Raw genomic sequence first — 21642 nt, forward strand, 5'->3', positions numbered from 1 at the left:
CACTGGGATCTGAAGCAGGAGGAGCAGGTGTTCTAGGTGTTCACTGGGATCTGAAGCAGGAGGAGCAGGTGTTCTAGGTGTTCACTGGGATCTGAAGCAGGAGGAGCAGGTGTTCTAGGTGTTCACTGGGATCTGAAGCAGGAGGAGCAGGTGTTCTAGGTGTTCACTGGGATCTGAAGCAGGAGGAGCAGGTGTTCTAGGTGTTCACTGGGTTCTGAAGCAGGAGGAGCAGGTGTTCTAGGTGTTCACTGGGTTCTGAAGCAGGAGGAGCAGGTGTTCTAGGTGTTCACTGGGATCTGAAGCAGGAGGAGCAGGTGTTCTAGGTGTTCACTGGGATCTGAAGCAGGAGGAGCAGGTCCCGGCAGGTGTTCACTGTGTTCTGAAGCAGGAGGAGCAGGTCCCGGCAGACGGGTTCTCCAGCTGTGGGGAGATGGTGTCGGGAACGTCGGCCTCCAGCATGTCCTTCTCACTGGCGATGATGTGCTTCACCAAGCAGTTGGCCGCTTCGTCGATGTTGATGTTCTCCTGGGAGCACAGGGAGAGAGAGAGACGTGTAAACTTGCAGAAAAGAAAGTGAACCAGATGCACTTCATAACAAGGCACTCACACACAGAGAAACTCAGCAGAGGTTCCCAAACTTCTTTGTCTCAGGGCACCCAATAAATATTTGTTTTAATCCGAGGCACCCATACATTATAATCTTCACTCACAGCACCTTATATTTATAGGATATCGTCGTTGTCGGGTGGAAACCTTGTATGTCCAAAACTGTTGGTTTATAAAATGTACTAAACTAGTGAAAACAGCAGATCTACAAGTACACAACGCCTCGCATCAAATTCTGAGCCTTGGGTACCAGGATTCACTTCAATTATTTTGTGCTTTAACTATAACCTGACTCCGCCAGATGGTGGCAGCAGTGCGTATGCCTGCTGCGCAAACATCTGGGACTGTTCAAAGAGAGTGGATAATGCCGTAAAGTCCCAGTCCAGACCAATCAGCGGCAGCTACGGGTGGGCTCTGAGCGGCTCTGAGCCAACAGATAAACCCAGGAGGTGGATTCTGGGTGTAACATCATGCAGAAAGGCAAATATAATAATCTTTCTACTATAATAGACAGGCCAGCTCCTGGTGTTGTTTAAGCATGTCATTGATAGACTCTCACACCACTGCTTTTACAGATTCCTCCTTTCACACATACATCGCTGCATTTCCCCCCTACATTCCTAGCTGCTTTCCCTGAACGTATTGTACTTGCACAATGTACAATTAAACAAAACAATAATTTAATGCTATGACGCGAATTACATCATAGTACGTCCATTATAAACCTTCCGGCCGAAACACAGACTTACAAATAGTTCCACGCGGTGCAGTGTACTGATGAGTGTAGTAGGCCTACTGTGTCCCCTGGTGGCAGGAACAGTGTAGTGCAGACATTATGATCTTTCCCAGTACGGGACAGTAGATTATCTTTCCGTAACGTTACGTGTTTGTGCACAGATATACATTTCTCTCTCTCAAACGATAAAGTAACAGAGAGAGGGGGCACCACGAGAGAGAGAGAGCGACAGAGAGAGCAAAGTAACAACTGTCTGTCTGTTCATTTGTCTTTTTGCTGATATTGCCAGAAACACTGCTACTTTAAAACAGTTCTGTGTCTTCAATGACTATGATCAAATGTGAGCGCCCGTTAGGGCGCGATTTCTAGATATGAGCGGCCGCGTCAGCGGCCGCGATTTTCTAGTAATAATAATTAAGGCCCCTCCACCTTGGGCCCTAGTATGACAAATTATGTGTGGGATTCTCTCTCTCTCTCCCTCTCTCTCTAGCTCTCTCTCTTCTCTTCTCTTCTGGTTTTACCGTAGTCTAGGTCCAACGCAATCTGAACTACAACAACTACAACATTGAAGTGAAGTGAACATGGTTCCCGAGGCTTGAGGTTCATGTGAGGACCCGAGGGCGAGAGAACGAGAGAGCCAAGCACGCCAACAGGTTCACATCAGAACTCTGTGTGAAGCCACATCATCCATATTAAAATATAGATGAGAGACACAGACATAGCCTGCAGCTGCCTCATACGCACCTCATACGCACCTCATACGCACACAAACTACTATACAATACTGAAAATACTCTGTTGCATGTAGAAGTCCAGAATAAAAAAATTACAAAAGTACAAAAGTATTGGCATCAAAATGTACTTAAAGTATTAAAAGTAAAGGTACAAACAAATGTTTGAAAATAGCAGATCTACAAGCTGATGTAGACGCGTTGTGAGCTTGTAGATCGGCCATTTTCAAATAGCCACGGTATAAAATGGGGATAATGTGTGATACAACTTATATACGTTTTATAATATTATAATTTGTATCTACAATGTAACTAGTAACTATAGTTTTCAAATAAATGTAGTGGAGTAAAAGTACAATATTTGGATCCCAGATGTAGTGGAGTAGAAGTAAAAGTATTGGAAATGGGAAATACTCAAGTAAAGTACAAATACCTCACAATTTGACTTAAGTACAGTACTTAAGTAAATGTACAACGTTACTTTACACCACTGATTATACTTGCGAGACATTTGGTCCTCTCAAATATTAAAACAAGTGTACGCACATGCACATGCACACACACGCGCGCGTGCGCGCACACACACACACACACACACACACACACACACACACACACACACACACACACACACACACACACACACACACACACACACACACACACACATACGTACACGCGCACACGCATTGAGGCTGTGTCGCAGACAGTAGCAGTTAAATAATAGGGTGTGAAACATTGAATATTCATGCAGAGTGTGCTCTGTGTGCCGAGGAGCAGAGCGGGCTGCAGTATGGTTGTACTCCCCCCACCCTATGCCCAGCCACCCTCACTCACACTCTATCCATGGTGTCCCCTCTCCCTGTACCAACCCTCACTCACACTCTATCCATACACTCCTGTCCTCACTGATGCATCGTGATTTCTTTGGTCACAATAATCGTGATAAGAAATTTTCCAGTGGTGTAAACTAAAGTAACTAAGTACATTTACTTACCGGTAGGTACTGCACTTAAGTACAGTTCTGAGTTATTTGTACTTTGAGTATTTCCAGTTTTCAGTACTTTTACTTCTACTCCACTATAGCCTACATCTCAGAGGCAAACATTGTACTTTTACTCCACTACATTTATTTGAAAACTTTAGTTACTAGTTACTTTGTAGACATAAATTATGATATTATAAAACATAATTGAACCACTATGGCCATATTTTATACAGTGGCTCACAACGCATCGCGATGCGATGCGTTGTGAGCTTGTAGATCTGCTATTTTCAAACATTTTGTACTTTTACTTTTGGTACTTTAAGTACATTCTGAGGCCAATACTTTTGTAGTACATTTTGAAGTCCACACTTTTACTTGTAACAGAGAGTTTCTACAGTGCAGTATTGATACTTTTACTTAAAGGGATATTACACTTTCAAAAAAACTTTTTGTCATTGTATGGTCTAATCAGGCTTGTATGAACACCCTGAACAGTTTTTAGTTTTCTTCATTCAGTATTTAGATATTTGATGTAAATGTTATCTGGCCCTCCAGGCCCAGGGCCTCTCCCCACACACACTCGTAACTTCAAACTCCATTTTAACCATGATAGATTCATTAAAAATACCCATTATTTTTTCTGGTGACTCAAACTACCCTCCTAATACGTGAGCAGGCCGTGTTTTTTCCATAACGTTTTTCATGTATTTTTAATAATTCTTTGGGAAAATGGAAACAATTAAATGCAATAAAAATATATAAAAAATACATGAAAAATGTTATGGAAAAAACACGGCCTGCTCACGTATTAGGAGGGTAATATGAGTCAGCAGAAAAAATAATGGGTGTTTTTAATGAATCTATCATGGTTAAAATGGAGTTTGAAGTTACAATGAGTGTGTGTGGGGAGAGGCATGGGCGTGTCGGGCCTGGTAACTTTTACATCAAATATCTAAATACTGAATGAAGAAAACTAAAAACTGTTCAGGGTGTTCATACAAGCCTGATTAGACCATACAATGACAAAAAGTGTTTTTGAAAGTGGAATATCCCTTTAAGTATAAAATGTGGATACTTTTTCCACCACTGAAATTTTCATATCGTCCCATCCCTGGTGGGAACCTCATAATGTCCAAAACTGTTACTTTTCAGGATTCTAAATTCAAACATAGCAAAAGTAGCAGATCTGATGTGCTATGCTTCTGTGATGCAGTAGTATTATCAAGTGCAGCGTTAATTAAAAAAAGAAAAAGAAATGAAACGTGGAAATAAGAGGTTTCTTTCCTGACATGCACAGATCATTTATTCATCATTGGCTCTATTGAACGCTCCATTCTGAATGATGTTTATTGAGAATAGACTGTGTGTGTGTTTGTGGGCGCGGTGTGTCGGTGCGTGTGCGCGTGTGTGTGTGTGTGTGTGTGTGTGTGTGTGTGTGTGTGTGTGTGTGTGTGTATTCATGCACAGCTGCGCGCATATTTTGAAGAGCATGAATACATGTGAATGTACATTTATGCGTGCATGTGTCCATCTTTGTGTGCGTGCGTGAGAGAGTGTGTGCGTGCGTGCGTGCGTGCATGAGAGAGTGCATGCGAAATGAGTTTACCTAGCATGGAACTGTGAAATTTCTGATGCTGCCAGTGCAGGTGCTATAATCAGGGTGTCAGTGTGTCATTGTGAAAATGCGTGTGTGTGTGTGTGTGTGTGTGTGTGTGTGTGTGTGTGTGTGTGTGTGTGTGTGTGTGTGTGTGTGTCAGTGTCTTAATGTGTGAGCGTGTGTACGAGCACACGCGTGCGTTTGTGTGTGTGTATGAGTCCTCAGTTCACCCTGTGTCCAGAACACATCAGTCTTTCATATCTAGAGAAAGCCTTGTTAGTTGTGTTTCCATAAAGCCTTTTTTTGCTCATTAAGGCTTTTGCGTATAAATCTTTAAATGGAAGCACTTCAAAATTCGAATTTATTAGAAAAAACATTTATGCGCTTGGAGGATTATGCGCTTTTTAGGCTTTATCGAAAAAACGTAATGGAAACACTAAGCGAATTTGTTTTGAATTAAAATGCATTGAACTCGCGGGAAGGGCTGCTAGGGATCGGCCGCCTCTTGTACCAACACCGGCTGCCCAGGCCCCTGCTTACAGTATGTTCAAAGCAGTTGTGCTCAGTCAAAAGTAAACCCGTTCGTCATTATTCTCCGTTCCACCCGACCGAGAAGACATGTCCTAGCTTCAAGCCTGTTTTTTTTTTAAGTGGAATATCCCTTTAACTCTGAGAGTGTAATGGAGCCAAATGCACCCTTACAGGCATGTACTGTTTAAGAGTTTAAGCGTCCTTGGGTCTTTGAAATGCGTTCAATAAATTCAAGATATTACCGAGTGTACAAATGGAACCAAATAGACCCTTAAAGGTCTGCAACTCTAGGAGTTTAAGTGTCCTTGGATTTTTGAAAGGCTCTATATATATTCAAGTTATTATTGAGAGTGTACACGTGGGAGCAAATGGACCCTTAAGCCCGTATCAGAGTCGGGTCCGCGGTGTAGTGCCGTGTAGTCTTTTTGAACGTTAACGTTGTCGTTTTATGACTCAAAAAGACTACACGGCACTACACCGCGGACCCGACTCTGATACGGGCTTTAGACTTCTGAGGGTGCTCGAAATTAAAACGTTGGAGAACCACTACACTAGTGTATTGAAAAGTTGAAAGACACCCTCGTTCTTGGCTTCTTTAATCCATTCAGAACAGGTACACATTATGTGTATCATTATTTCATGCTTTAACTATTGAAAAATAGCAGATATACAAGCGGTGCCGCGCTGCGAGCTTGTAGATCTGCTATTTTAGAATTTTTTTGAAAAGTGTCTTTTGAATGAATAGGGACAACGGTGGCGGAGATATGAGTAGGGGAAAAGTGTGACATGACGTGACTGACTGACAGACTGACAGCCGGTGGAGGTTTTGATAGTAACTGCGACCTGACGGTCGCAAAAAGGTTCCCACCGTCAGAGACGACAGACGATGAAGTGTTTATTCATGCCCCACAATGTCCAAACCCATCAACTGTTGTTCTGCTTGAATGTCTGCCATTAGCACAAATAAGGTTATTTGTGCTAATACAACGCAGACATTCCAGCACAAGCACAAGCTGGAAACAACGGTAAACACGGTCCATCCCGTGGTCTGTGGTAATGATTCAAATTCAGCTCGTACAGGGGTGTCGCACCAAATTCTGGGCCCTGGGTACAAGGATTCACTGTGGGCCCCCCATGAATGCTCTAACTATTGAAAATAGCAGATATACAAGCTCACAGCGCAGCACCGAGTGCCACGCTGCGAGCTTGTAGATCTGTTATTTTTGAAGTTTTGGAAGTCTTTGAATATTTCAAATCCTTCTAAGGTTTTTGAAAAACCTGTTTCTATGTCAGTGGTGGTCAAACTTTTTCATGTCAAGGACCCCCAAAATGATATGTATTTGGCCACGGACCCCCATCCCAAAACATTTAGTTCCAGGGACCACCCAGAAGCAAAAATTGAGTTGCAAATGTTTGCTTAACTCAATTAGCGCCGATCCCGAGAATACTTGTGAAAAAATACTCGAATAGCACATGCTGCCGATCCCGAGTATACTCGTGAAAAGTACTCTATTACTGTAACGGCGGTACTCTATTACCTGTTGGTGCGCGGAAGGTCCTGACACGATCGCCCTCGCCGATTCATCACCATCACGGATCCACGAGCACAAAATAGTAATCCCATAACATCGAGGCAGACGGGGAATCTCATCTTTAATGTCCATTATCTCGAAACAACACTTTCAAAGGGAGGATGGCAGTAGATTCTCGCTTATATAACACATGTTGAAAAGCACTGATCCGCCATTACACAACAGTATGTTGATGACGAGCGATTCCGGTGAAGGACGTGATGACGTCAAACCGGAAGTGTTTACGCTATGGACTTCTGGCCTTCAAAATAAGACAACAGTCGTGGATGCAGCCTGCGGGAGGCACGCTGGACATTTTAATCCGTTAATTTCTGGAGCACTAAATGAGTTAAAAAATACATATATTCAAAGATTTGCACACATTTTCACGACTTTTCAAAAATAGCAGATCTCGCAGTGTGGCACTTGGTTCCGCACTGTGAGCTTGTATATCTGCTATTTTTCAATAGCTAAAGCATAAAATAATTAAGGCCCCTCCACCTTGGGCAGTAGTAGCTCAGTCCCACCTTTCATCCCCCTTGTGACGCCCCTGAGCTCGTATAAATGACTGGGACACCAGCCAGGACTATTTTCTGCTCGAGTCGCCCCCGGGCGCTCGGCCAAAAACACAAAACGCCGGAGGGCGAGAGAGAGAGAGAAGAACGTTGCAATGTGAGGTAAAGCAGCCGAGGAGAGGAGCACTCCAGCACCTCTTCACCGTACGAACGCACGGCAGCACTGGCAGCTAAGCAGCGGTGTCGTCTGGGTCATCAGAGGATGGCAATTGCCACATCCCCTAGTGTTGGCATTTAATGGTGGAAAAAAATACTCACATTCTTTACTTAAAGTGTTAGTTCACCTATTTTTGACATAAAGCTGTGTGAAATACTTCCCATTAAAATAGTGGTTACAAATGTATTAATTCATTACCAGAGCCCCGTGGTCAGAGTTCTGGTCAGTTTTAGATGAATATAAAGTAGTTCCGGTGAATTGGCAGAGGCTCATGGCCCAATCATTAAAAATAGATGAATCCACAAAACTAGCGTCATTTGTATTGTTGACCTATTTCTACCAAATAGACCAACTTTCGTTCAACTTTGACCCCTCTGTCACATGGTACTATTCTTTGTGTCCAGTATCACTACGCCGCTGCAACGTATTTCCCCAAAACAAGGTGCTTTGCAGTCAGCTGATCAGAACGAAACCTCGCTCTATATGGTAGAAATAGGCCAACAATACAAATGACGCTAGTTTTGTGGATTAATCTATTTTCAATGATTGGGCCACGCCAAATGGCTCCCACCCCATTGGAACTACTTAATATTCATCTAAAACTGACCAGAACTCTGACCACGGGACTCTGGTAATCAATTAATACATTTTTAACCACTGTTTTAATGGCAAGTATTTCACACAGCTTTATGTCAAAAATAGGTGAACTATCACTTTAAGTAAAAGTATCAATACTGCAACTGTAACTCTGTTACAAGTAAAAGTCCAGAATTAAAAATGTACTTGAATAAAAGTATGAAAGTATTGGCATCAAAAAGTACTTAAAGTACAAAAAGTAAAAGTACAAACATGTTTGAAAATAGCCGATCTACAAGCTCACAACGCGTCCCATCGCGACGCGTTGTGAGCTTGTAGATCAGCTATTTTAAAATATCCTATAGGTATTAAATAGGACTAAAGTAGTTAATGTATGTTTTATAATATTGTAATTTATACCTGCAAAGTAACTAGTACCTAAAGTTTTCAAATAAATGTAGTGGAGTAAAAGTACAATATTTGGATCTGAGATGTAGTGGAGTAGAAGTAAAAGTATTGGAAATGGGAAATACTCAAGTAAAGTAAAATAACTCAACATTGTACTTACTGTAAGTACAGTACTTAAGTAAATGTACTTAGTTACTTTACACCACTGGCATTTAACCTCAAATTCAGTTACTTTATGAGTACTGTCCCCACCATATTTTTGCATATCAATCTGATTTCATCGCAATCTACTGTATGCCATCCATCTACACGTGACACGTTTTATGATTTAGACAAGTGTTTTATTGTATGCAACAGTCACAATGCTAAATTGATTTGATTTGATTTGATTTAGATCTCTTTTAGCCCATTGGGCTAATCTTCCAAGAGTCCATAAGCACATAACATTACTGTACATTACAAGACATTACATTATAAAACAACACAGAATATAACAGCATAAATTATTAAAATACAACCCTACTCACTCATACACACTCACACACACACACACACACATGCACAGTACATGCCTGCCCATATAAGAATACACATATCCATCTACATAAGGGCTATGCATGGCAGGGGCGTCCTCCTCCCTGAGCCAGCCATACATCTGGCCGCATACCAATACTCTTATATCCCATTGAGTATATTGTGGTACCTGCCATTTTCTTTGTGTTGTGTTAAGGTAGCTAAGCTGCCAAAAGCAAACTGGTGGTTCTACACAAATTGTATGCTGTAACAAATGTGAATTGTCAGAACCGCAATAAATGAGGCACTGGCAGCTCAAACACATTTCACAGCCGCGAGGTAATAAACAGGGAACATAAAAAGGTAAATGCCTAAGCTGTCACCGCAGAGGGCCGCCTCTCTCCCTGTATGTTTGTGCGGGGGGGAATGACTGATTACACAACAGGTGTCTAGTGTGATTAGCTTAAACTCAGGCCAGGTGTGACTGCTTTGAAACCATTCCTCCATGTTTTCTCTCTGCATCATTAATCTCTATTTATAGGCGCTCGAGTGGCGCTCGAGTGGCGCAGTAGTCTGCCCACCACGGAGGTTATGCAATGGGGTGGCTCCCGAATCAGACTCTGAATGAGAACAACATTTCCCATGAGGCTCTACCTCCTGAGCCACAGCCACCCCAACACAGATTCATTAGCTGTCCATGACATGTGCGTGTACGTTTGCATGCGTGTGTGTGTGTGTGTGTGTGCACTGGGGCCCTCACCTTAGCGGAGGTCTCGAACCAGCCCGCGAAGCCGTTCTCCTGGCAGAACTGCTCCATCTTGATGCCGTTGTTGGTGAGGACCTCGCGCCCCTGGTCGCACTTGTTGGCCAGCAGCACGGTGGCCACGTTCTTCCCGTTGGCCAGCGTCAGCTTGGAGTCCAGGTCCTCCTTCCACTTGGTGACGGCCTCAAAGGAGGCGGGCCTGGTGACGTCGAACACGATGAAGGCGCCCATGGCCTCGCGGTAGTAGACCCGCGTCATGTTGCCGAACCTCTCCTGACCTGGACGCACACACAGACACGGACAGTTAACTCATTTCCCGCGATCCCCGTCGAAACCGGAGATTTCCCGCTGTACCTCTCTGCAATGCCCGAGGAGCCCAAAGATTTAATTAGCTTTAATCATTATGAAACGATTAAAAGAATGGTCGCTGTATATAGCCGCTTCGGAGACTTTAGGCCCGCCTCCTAACTGTATCCGGTCGTATTTCCTGTTTAGACCGGATCTAGGTTTCCATATCCGGTCTGAAAGCCAATCATAGCTCTCGGCCCATAGGTTTTCCTTGTAAACAAATGAAGGAGCTGCACGGCCATAGAATGTTTTTTTTTTTATTTGGTAGCTGTTTGATTCCTCTACCCGCCTGGCATATGATCCGCGCACAAGCACATATCGTCTGCTATGTGCGCGAACGTGCCCACGTGTTACCATAGCGCACAGCTGGCTGTTTCCAATGTTTTCTCATGTAAATACTGGCAGACACAGCAGGATACTGCCTGGCAACGGATTTGTCTATTTCAATGGATTTTATTTTATTCGAAAGCTGTCATCTTGTCTACCGGTCTACTACATGAGTCGCGCACAGATCATGCACTATGCGTGCACGTGCCCACGTTAAAAGGTAAGGACAATTTGGCAGGAAAGCAGTGTTCAGCCTATGTTTAAAATAGCAGCATATGAGTTAAAGGGATATTTCAAGAAAAAAACGTATGGTCATTTTATCATATAATCAGGCTTTTGTGATTTTTTACCATTTTCCCAAAGAATTATTAGAAAGGAATGACACAGTTATTAAGTTATTGATAAAAACATGGGTTACAATCTTCCATGTTTCTTCTACCAGAGCCTTGCTCTGTCTTTGGGTCTTATCTCGATCCCCGCTGTTTGTGGAAAACAAGAGGACCGCCCACCCAACCTCTACACCAATCAGTGAACAGGGTGAAAGCAGAGAGGGGATGCGGTGAAGTGGAAAGTAAAAACAGGGAAGACGTGTCTGGGTTTGCGGTGAAGCAGTGTTGTTTTTGACAGCAAATTTTGATTTAGTTTTAGTCATAGTCTTTTGAATAAAATGTCATTTAGTTTTAGTCATAATTTAGACACCTGAAAAGTTTTTGTTTTAGTCTAGTTTTAGTTGACTGAATATCATCAAGATTTTAGGCGACTAAATCTACAGTTGATTTAGTTGACTAAAATGTATTTTGGCAGGCCTTGATGGCATCGTAATGATTGATTTTACACTTGTTTGCTTGCTGAAAATAACCGATCTACAAGCTTGTGAGCTTGTAGATCGGCTATTTTCAGCACGCAACACCGGAGAGCAACCAAACATAAAATGACTCTCTTCTCCACCAGTCCCTCCCCAACATTTTAGTCTATTTTTTATTTTGTCGTCAATATATTTAGTCTTAGTTTTAGTCATCACAGCTTAGTTTTTATTTAGCTTTCGTCAGTGAAAAAAACACAGTCGACAAACATTTTTCGTCATAGTTTTAGTCGACAACATCAACACTATACGGTGAAGCCTCTTCACCGTGGCTAATGAGGTAATGTTGTCGCTTTCTGACTTTAGAAAACTACACCGCGGTGATAGCTGCTCACTCCACCCTGGAGTATGCATGAGCCTTAAAGGACAACTTTGTTTTTTTACAACCAGGGTTCATATTTTAGATTGTAATTAAAGAATGTAAAATATGAGTGTTAAAATGATTTAATTTACTTCTTTCTATTGTTTTAGAGATTCTTATTTGAGTGGTTGGGGGCATTCGTACAAGTGGCTAAATATGTCATTTTACACAGAATAAGCCCATTCCCAAGATACAACGCAACCTTTCATGGTTGGATGTGACTTATGGGGGCTAGAAGTGTTACTGTAAATAGCAATAAAGAAACTGCTGGCTTATTGTGTCTAAAAGACATAGTTAGTCACTTGTACGCATGCCCCCATGCGTACGCATGCCCCACATTTTAGCACGTTAAACACGATAAAACAATAGAACGAAGCAAATGAAAACATTTTAACACTCACTTTTTCTTTTCTCTAATTACAATCTAAAATATGAACCCTTGTTGTAAAAAATTGAACCTCTGTTCGAAGTGGAGCTGTGTGTGTGTGTGTGTGTGTGTGTGTGTGTGTGTGTGTGTGTGTGTGTGTGTGTGTGTGTGTGTGTGTGTGTGTGTGTGTGTGTATTGCAGTTGATGCTCAGGGCAGGCTAGACTCAACAGCACCTCTCTGGTCACCCAGGGTACTCAGGCTACACCAGAGGCTACATACAGGCTACATACAGACCCACATACAAACAAACATACATACCTACACACACGGCCACGTATAGGGAGCTTGTGTTCCACACAGCTCCAAAAAACAAAGTTGTCCTTTAAGAGTACTTCTTCAAACAACTCCATAGAGATACACATAGAGACTGGTAGCTGCTGGCTGTGTGAGGCGAGCGTACAGGCCTCATTAGAGTCAAATGAAATATTCAGTGTGTTCATTATGGAGACACTGAGAGAGAGAGAGAGAGAGAGAGAGAGAGAGAGAGAGAGAGAGAGAGAGAGAGAGAGAGAGGAGGTACGTAGATATGAAAGGAAAGGGCAACGCAATGCGTGGAGGAGAGCAAGATGGACTAATTTAGTGAGTGTGTGCGTGTGCGTGTGTGTGTGCGTGTGTGCGTGTGTGTGTATGTGTGCGTGTGTGTGTGTGTGTGTGTGTGTGTGTCCGTGCGTGCGTGTGTGTGTGTGTGTGTGTGTGTGTGTGTGTGTGTGTGTGTGTGTGTGTGTGTGCGTCTGTATGTGTGTGTGCGTGTGTGTGTGTGTATGCGTGCGTGTGTGTGTGCGCGTGCATGTGTGTGTTCAAGTTGCAATGTCCCCACAAGTATGGTAACATTTTAGAAATATTGTAGACATTGTGAGTAGATTATTTTGATAATCCTTGTTTATATACAGTACAATCAAAGATTCAGGTTGGGGTTATAATTAGGTTAGACATTTAGCGGTTGAGTTTTAGATGTCAGGGATTTGACCTGATTTAAACGTAATTGTGTGCCGGTGTCGTGCACCAAACACTATTTGTGTCTTTTGAACGTTACGTTAAAAAAATCGGTGTCCTAAAACGTTGGTTCGACGCGGGTGAACGCTAACCTGGTGAAATGCTATCCTGCCGACGCTGGTGAATGTTAACCTCTATGCCTAAACCTAACCCAAACCCTAACCTCAGTAACCCTGACGCTGGTGAGTAGCTAACCTGCCGACTCCTGTGGTCGAAATAATGACACGTACCATGACGATGACGCCATTTAAAAAGAGAAACACTATCCTAAAATGTTGGCGTCCTCACAAGTATAGTGTGTGTGTGTGTGTGTGTGTGTGTGTGTGTGTGTGTGTGTGTGTGTGTGTGTGTGTGTGTGTGTGTTTTGGGGGGGGGGGGGGGTCGAGAAAGAGAGAGAGAGAGAGAGAGAGAGAGAGAGAGAGAGAGAGAGAGAGAGAGAGAGAGAGAGAGAGAGTGAATTCCTGAGAGTGCGGCCCGTGTGATAAATCCGGTTGGAATGTTCCGTCTAATTCTCCCTCCATGTCCTCGTCAGTGCGAGCACCACTGGTACCTGCTGATCACACTGCATAATGTCTGCCTTTCTTCTACTTCTGAGAACTCACTGCCGTCTCACTGCTTTCCCCCCGTCAACCCCCCCCTGAGCAGGGGTGTCACACCCAATTCTGGGCCCTGGGTACAAGCAGTGGCGTCAGTTCAGCAAAAGCTAGGGTATGGCAAAGATGGGAGTCCTCAAAGAGGCATTACATTTTGTATAACACGGTTATATTGTGAAAATAGCAGATCTACATGCTCACAACGCCTCGCAGCGCGAGGCGTTGTGAGCATGTAGATCAGCTATTTTCACAATTTCTGAAAAAAAGACACAGGTTTCTACGGTTTCTTGGGCTGGATATGGCAGCCTGGAACGGTTGTTCAAGTGCAGCTAAACTTAGCATGTTAGTAAATGTGCCACAATTAACAATAATGCATTGCACCTGTGCAGCTGACCTGCAGAACCTGGGAATATACCATTCTGTCAAGATGGGGAGAATACAAGTGTGGAGAATATAATCATAATACCTTGTAATTAAAGTGACCATTTTGTTGAATTTGCATTTGTAGTTATTTTACTGTAATTTAACAACATAATAACCAGAACAGTAACTTTTATTTTCCCCCCTGGACCCAGGGTATGGCAGCTGCATAACCCTGCCATACCCAATTGACGCCCCTGGGTACAAGGATTCACTCACATTGTGTGCTTTAAAGGAGAACTTTAGTTTTTTACAACAAGGGTTCATATTTTAGATTACAATTAAAGAATATAAAAGATGAGTGTTAAAATTATTTCATTTACTTCTTTCTATTGTTTTAGAGATTCTTATTTCAGTGATTGGGGGCATGCGTACAAGTGGCTAAATAATTATGTCATTTTTCACAGAATAAGCCCATTCCGAAGATACAACGCAACCTTTCATGGTTGGATGTGACTTATGGGGGCTAGAAGTGTTACTGTAAATAGCAATAAAGAAACTGCTGGCTTATTGTGTCTAAAAAGACATATTTAGCCCACATTTTAGCACGGTAAATGTGATAAAACAATAGATCGAAGCAAATTAAAACATTTTAACACTCACTTTTTCTTTTCTCTAATTACAATCTAAAATATGAACCCTTGTTGTAAAAAAACTAAGTTGTCCTTTAACTATTGAAAAATAGCAGATCTACAAGCTCACAGCGCGGCACCGAGTGCCGCGCTGCGAGCTTGTAGATCTGCTATTTTTTTTAAATCGTGAAAATTTGTGGCGGAATCTGAATATTTCAAATCCTTCTAAGGTTTTTTATTTTTTTATTTTAAAAAGCTATGTTTCTATGTCAGTGGTGCTCAAACTTGTTCATGTGAAGGACCCCCAAAATGATATGTATTTGGCCACGGACCCCCCCATCTCAAAATATTTAGTTCCAGGGACCCCCCCTCCCAGAAGTAAATATTTGAGTTACAAATGTTCGCTTAAAAAATACATACATTCAAAGATTTTCACACATTTTCAAACTTTTAAAAATAACAGATCTACAAGCTCGCAGCGCGGCACTCGGTGCCGCGCTGTGAGCTTGTATATCTGCTATTTTTCAATAGCTAAAAGTATAAAATAATTAAGGCCCCTCCACCTTGGGCCCTAGTAACTCAGTCCCACTACCCCCCCCCCCCTCCCTTGTGACACCCCTGCCCCTGAATCTAAACTCCCACGAGCCAAAGTCTTCTTAACCCTTAACCTAATCTAGGGTTTAGGGGTTAATAATAGTAGTACAGAGGACCTGACGTCATGGGCCCTCGCTCCGTGGGTCACGCCAGTGTTTTGCTCAATGAAAATCCCATAGATGTGTTTTTGTTTTACTGCCGCCATAAGAACGGTGTTACAAAAATAAAATGAAAAAACAAGTCTGGCGATTCCAAAGTTCAATCGTGTTCTTTGTTGTTACATCTTGTGTACAGGAACATAAAAGTTCAACTTTTTTTCACTGGGACATCACCTATGTAATAGTCCATGTATGGGTATTCCCCAGAATCCCTTTTATGCCCATATATGAAGACCCCTGTCATCGATATATATCACTGGCCTGATGGCCAAGGCATGACCCATATCTGTGTGGCTGGTTCAGATATGGATCTCCATGTATGGGCATAAAAGATATTGTATGTTGTGATGTCATGGGAACCACTCTAACAGAATCCCTTTTATGCTCATATATTGAGATCCCTGATGTCATCAATATTAAGCCCATATCTAACAGGACTTCACTTGGGAATGCCCAGAAATGGAGGAAGACAACCCATATCTGCATGCCAAATACATGTTAATTTGGTGATCCAAATCCACTCTGCCATACCTCCTAGCTAGCGATTGGACAATATGAAAATCTCATATCACGATTATTGTGACCAAAGAAATCGCGATTTACGATATTATCGGGTCCATTATCCTGGGGCGGAACATTTGCCAAAAAATAGCAGATCTACAAGCTGACAACGCTAACCCTAACTCTCCACCTCACCCCCCACAATAAATGTATCCCCTTTATCCAGATTTATTACGTTGGCTATTCATCTTTGATTTTTTTTTTAAAGTGTTTTGAATACACAAATCCTCTCTTCTGGTGGGTCCCTGGCCATTCTCAGATGGGGGGGCCAAATATATATCAATTTAGGGGTCCTTGACATGAAAAAGTTTGAGAACTACTGGACTAAAATAGTAACTGCATTGGAGCAGTTACTAAAAAGTAACTATTTTTGTACATACAAGGTTTCCGCACCGACTGCAATCATACATAAAATGCTGACTTAATTCTATTTAGTCAGTAAGCTTTTCTACAAATAGCCTACGCCAGAGACCCAGAATGAAACCTGCTTTAAGAGGTGCAGTAAAAGCTATAAGGATTATTATGGGGTGATGAGCTTTATAGCTGGGGGCAGCAAAACAAACCCTCTCTGTCCAGAACTGTTCGTTTTCAGGACACAGAAAGGCCCTTTCGCCAACCCCGCCTATAGGTTATGACAGGGGTCGGCAACCCAAAATGTTGAAAGAGCCATATTGGACCAAAAAAATTAAATAAAAAAATCTGTCTGGAGCCGCAAAAAATTATAAAAGCCTTATATATCGTCGTTGTCGGGTGGAAACCTTGTATGTCTAAAACTTCGTTTTGTATTTATCATTTAAAAAATAAACTAAACTAGTGAAAACAGCTGATCTACAAGCACACAACGCCTCGCACCGCGAGGAAACTTGGAGATACAAGGTTTCTGTTCGACAGTGACGATAAAGAAATCGTTAAAACAAAAAATACATTTTTTCCCCCAATCTTTTTCCATTTTCCTAAATTTTTGAAAAAGCTCCAGGGAGCCAGTAGGGTGGTGTTAAAGAGCCCCATGCGGCTCTAGAGCCACGGGTTGCTGACCCCCGGGTTATGGTCACCGATGACGTGGAGGAGAAAACACCTGGCGGGAATGGGACCCAGGACTTTAGCTGTGAGGTGACAGCACTACCGACTGCAGCACCGTTGCACCCATGTGTCTGCTACTTTTGATGCTTTTGTGAGACACTGTAGTACATGATCAATTAGGGTGTTAATGTTCGGGAAACACACAAAAACACACAAACAGAATATGGAGATAAGCGGTTTCTTCCTGAGAGCTACGAAATCTCTCTCTCTCTCTCTCTCTCTCTCTCTCTCTCTCTCTCTCTCCACGAAAGCGTGGGGTGGCTCAAAGTAGCTGACAGAGTACAGCATCTTGCAACGGGCCTGGTGTACAAGATACACTACACCTCCAAGATACCCATGTACCTTAAGGTCAAGGATGTCCACGATCACAACACCAGAGGCAGCTCCACCAATCATGTTCAACGTAGATTTAACACTAAACAAGGCTCTAATTCGTTCTCCTGCTATACCACCAACATGTGGAACGCCCTTCCGCAAGCCTTAAAGGAGAGCAAATCCCTAGCCTCCTTCAAAATTGGTATGAAAAGTCACCTTCAGGCTGCTGCTACTCATGACTTGTAAATAGTCATTAAGTCTCCATCACACCTCCAGCTCACCCACAATATTTACCATAAGATACCAAAAGTCATTCGCAAAAGTTTTACATTCAAGGACCCCGATACCAGATGGACCCATATGCATGGGTCCCATATGCAGACATTTGCCTGATGAAGACTATTTGTCGAAACGTTGAGTTTCTGGAGCATATAAACAGTGTGCAGGCGTTCCTCTCCTTTCCATTATCTGATACATTGATGTCTAGCACCTGGCCTGAACATAGGCTTGAGATGTGCACACAATTTGTGTCTATGAGTCATATATATACAAAAGCAGTGACAAGCAGTGTGTGTGTGTGTGTGTGTGTGTGTGTGTGTGTGTGTGTGTGTGTGTGTGTGTGTGTGTGTGTGTGTGTGTGTGTGTGTGTGTGTGTGTGTGTGTGTGTGTGTGTGTGTGTGTATGGGGAGCAATAAACAGGGTTCCCACACATCTTTACCAATTAATTTCCAAAACTTTTCCAGATTTCTTTACCCGATTTCCAGGACTATATAACAATAATTCAGCTCAATAACGAGTCGCTTACTCCTATGTGCAATGCCCAAAGACGGGTAGTGTATGCCAGTGGTTCTCAACCTTTTCAGGCCGTGACCCCCGAAATAACCATATTTGAACTGGGGACCCCTCCATCCTGACGAGCACTAAGAGTTGAGGAATTTTGTTTAACACGGTTTTATTGTGAAAATAGCTGATCTACATGCTCACAACGCCTCGCGTTGCGAGGCGTTGTGAGCATGTAGATCTGCTATTTTCACAATTTCTGCCTCTAATGTTTGACAATTTTGTTTAATGTGTCATTTCAGAGGTATTAACAAAATCAATAACCAAATACAATGCATATCTATTTTTTCCAGGACCTTCCAGGACCCTTGATCAATTCCAACACTTTTCCAGTACTGGAAAAATATTTTTCTAATTTCAAAATATTTCCAGGAATTTCATGACTGTGGGAACCCTGAATAAATGAACACATCAATAAACACAGCGGAAATACACGATCTACAAGCTTTGTAGATCGGCTGTTTTCACTAAAATCTGATTAATCTGTGAAAAACACTGTTCAGAGGTGTAGGAAAATAAGGGTCGAGAGTTCAGGACTTTTAATCCCTATCCAAATGGATTAGGTTGGATTTTGGGTGTTAAACCTATTATCTGATTAATACATTTTATACTTCTTGTCATAATGTTTGCTGTGATAATTCTACGATCACGGTTTGGAAATATCAATGTGATTTTTTTTTTTTTTTAATTTGATCAGATTAAAAGCTTTCAACTCTTGAGCCCTGGGAGCCCAAGTGCTATTGAAAAATAGCAGATATACAAGCTCACAGCGCGGCACCGAGTGCCACGGTGTGAGCTTGTAGATCTGCTATTTTTAAAAAGTCGTGAAAATGAGTGCAAATCTTTGAATATATGTATTTTTTTAAGCAAACATTTGCAACTCAAATTTTGCTTCTGGGGGGTACCTGGAACTAAATGTTTTCAGATGGGGGTCCGTGGCCAAATAGGCAACATATCATTTTGAGGGTCCTTCACATGAAAAGGTTTGAGCACCACTGAGACAGAAACATAGGTTTTTTCTAAAAAATATTAGAAGGATTTGAAATATTCGAAGACTTGCACAATAATGTTCACGATTTTTCAAAAATAGCAATCTACAAGCTTGCAGCATATCTGCTATTTTTCATTAGTTAAAGCACAGAATAACGCGTAATAATGCGTTCCCAGTCTAAATGGGTTAAACCCCCTCCCCCTATGAAGAACAGTCATGGGGGGGCCCGCAGTGAATCCTTGTACCCAGGGCCCAGAATCTGGTGCGACACCCCTGACTTCCGCCCTTTCCAACTTTTCATCACAAGCTCTGGAAGCGCAGATAAAAATAGAACAAGGCTGAAGGTGACGTTTGTCTTATGTTTGCTTACACAAACACAGTGATTTATTATGTCTGAAATGTGGGAAAATGTCTCCGACCCACCACCACTACCACTACCACAGTGCACGGGGGCTAATTTATGATGTACAACTAAAATGTATCCATCCTACCAACACAGTGCATGGGGGCACAACTAAAAAGTCCAGACTCTCTGTCTTCATTCAACACCACCATGAAAGTCTGCAATTTATTACGGGACCTACTACAGTATAAGTCTCCTAGCTTAACACCATAGAGTACAGTACCTCCCCCATTTCCAGCAAGTAATTATAAATCTGTCTGTAAGATCTTTGATGTTACATATTGATGAAATAAACACAATAGAAATGACTGAGTTACACCTCCTTAAAGGAGTAGTTCACCCCCAAAATGACTTTTTTTTTCTATCGATTACTCACCCCACGGAGACTTGAGTTCAATCATATTTTTGTGTTTGTTTGTTTTTATCGCATTCCGAAGCCAATAATTTGAGGAGACCCTTTGTAGCCCCATTGATTCCGGATCGAGATAGGAAAAAAAAGTCATTTTGGGGGTGAACTACTCCTTTAAATACTATATGTACAGTATGTGGTGTGTGTGCGTGTATGTGTACGTGTACGTGCAGTGTGGCGGTAGAGAGCGGTCCTTGGGAATTGTTGGTACTCTGCTAGTGGTCTAGGGCAGGGGTCTTCAATGTTTTCAGTGCCAAGGACCCCTTGGCTGAGAGAGAGATGAAGCAGGGACCCCCACAACCTTTCATAGATTCCATATCGCTTCATTGTTTCACAGCACGATCATCAGTGTATTTTGGATTCATGTAAATTTGTGTTTTCAGATATTTAACCACTTGAACCGTCAATACATAATAAACTTGACCTTTCACTCTGTACTTAGTCTGTTCTTTTTCCCCTCTACACCAAACCTCTTTGCCGAAAATAGACGATCTAGATCTGCTATTTTTGGCTAAAGTTCTCAGAATATGGACACTAGGGTTCAAGTTGTTAATATAAAAAGGATTGGAAGATTTGGAGGACCCCCTGTAATAACTCTGAGGACCCCCTAGGGGTCCTGGAGTTCCCCCAGTTGAAGACCACTGGTCTAGGGGCTCAGAGAACGGCTGAGAAGCAGCACACAGTGCCTCAGGAAGAGTCTCGGCTCACAATAAAAGCTTTCAACACGCCACAGTTCAGGCCTCAAATCTCACTCACATGAGAGCCAGACACATGACCACGTGCACTCACTGGACCGGCTGGGAGGGGGCACGAGAGGAGAGACGGGTGGGGGTGGGGGGCTACGCGGGACCAGTCAGAAGGCCAGCCGACACTCATGTGAGATCAGAGAGTATGGCCTGTAGGTTCAGACGAGTGGTTACTGTACGTACATGTTACGGTATGTTTGAAAAAACAGCTAAATTGAACAAAAGGAGCGCTCGTTCTCTCTCCTGGTAGGCCCCGGGTTGCGTAGCGTTGTTCCGACTCTTCCCATTAGGCCAGGGCTCCACCAAAAAGCTGGCGTTGTGCCGGCGTCGGACGGCGTCAAAAAATGAACCGGGGCGAATTTGGGCGTCCGACGTCAATGTCAACGTCGGCAGTCGAGCATCCTTCTTTGATTAAAATGGGAGCGTAATTGCAACAACCACCGAACTTATGGAAAATGAAAACGGGCCGCCAGATATTATAAAGTTTCTGCGATTCTGCCAATAATCCCATAATTTGAGACACGTCAGAGTTTTATCCGGGTCAAACAATTGATCCCCTTCCCCTATTCGCTCATACTAGGACATGTATGTGTGCGCGAGCACACATACATTAGTTTAGTTAGTAGAAAAGGTGGGTCCACGTGCATAGGGTGGCCAGGTAACAGGCTGAAATATCGTCCCAAGGGGTTCATTTTTAATGATTTCTTGCACCTTCCCATTCACTTACTATACAGGAAAAAAAGCCCCCCCCCCATTCTGAATCAATGCATTGCAAGCATTTGTTTTGCACAAAACAACATTCCTTGGGCTAAAAAGTGTCCCCACAAAACTGTGAAAAGCGATGACTCATCACTTTTCACCACAAAACCATCGTTTTTTTAAGGCCGTT

General features: G+C 42.7%; 1 protein-coding gene across 1 annotated transcript in view; it reads right to left on the reverse strand.

Annotated features, from left to right (window-relative positions):
• Positions 1-369: 369 nt before the first annotated feature.
• rab38a (RAB38a, member RAS oncogene family) overlaps positions 370-21642 on the reverse strand; it is a gene marked incomplete at both ends in the record, with an annotated part of 29984 nt that continues 8711 nt past the window's right edge. Inside the window, 2 exons of the mRNA XM_080732122.1 lie at positions 370-525; positions 9750-10030. Coding sequence (XP_080588248.1) covers positions 370-525; positions 9750-10030 — 437 coding nt within the window. The remainder of the gene's footprint in view (positions 526-9749; positions 10031-21642) is intronic.

Source organism: Nannobrachium achirus, assembly GCF_963921795.1.
Source record: "Nannobrachium achirus genome assembly, chromosome: 8".
Lineage (NCBI taxonomy): Eukaryota > Metazoa > Chordata > Actinopteri > Myctophiformes > Myctophidae > Nannobrachium > Nannobrachium achirus.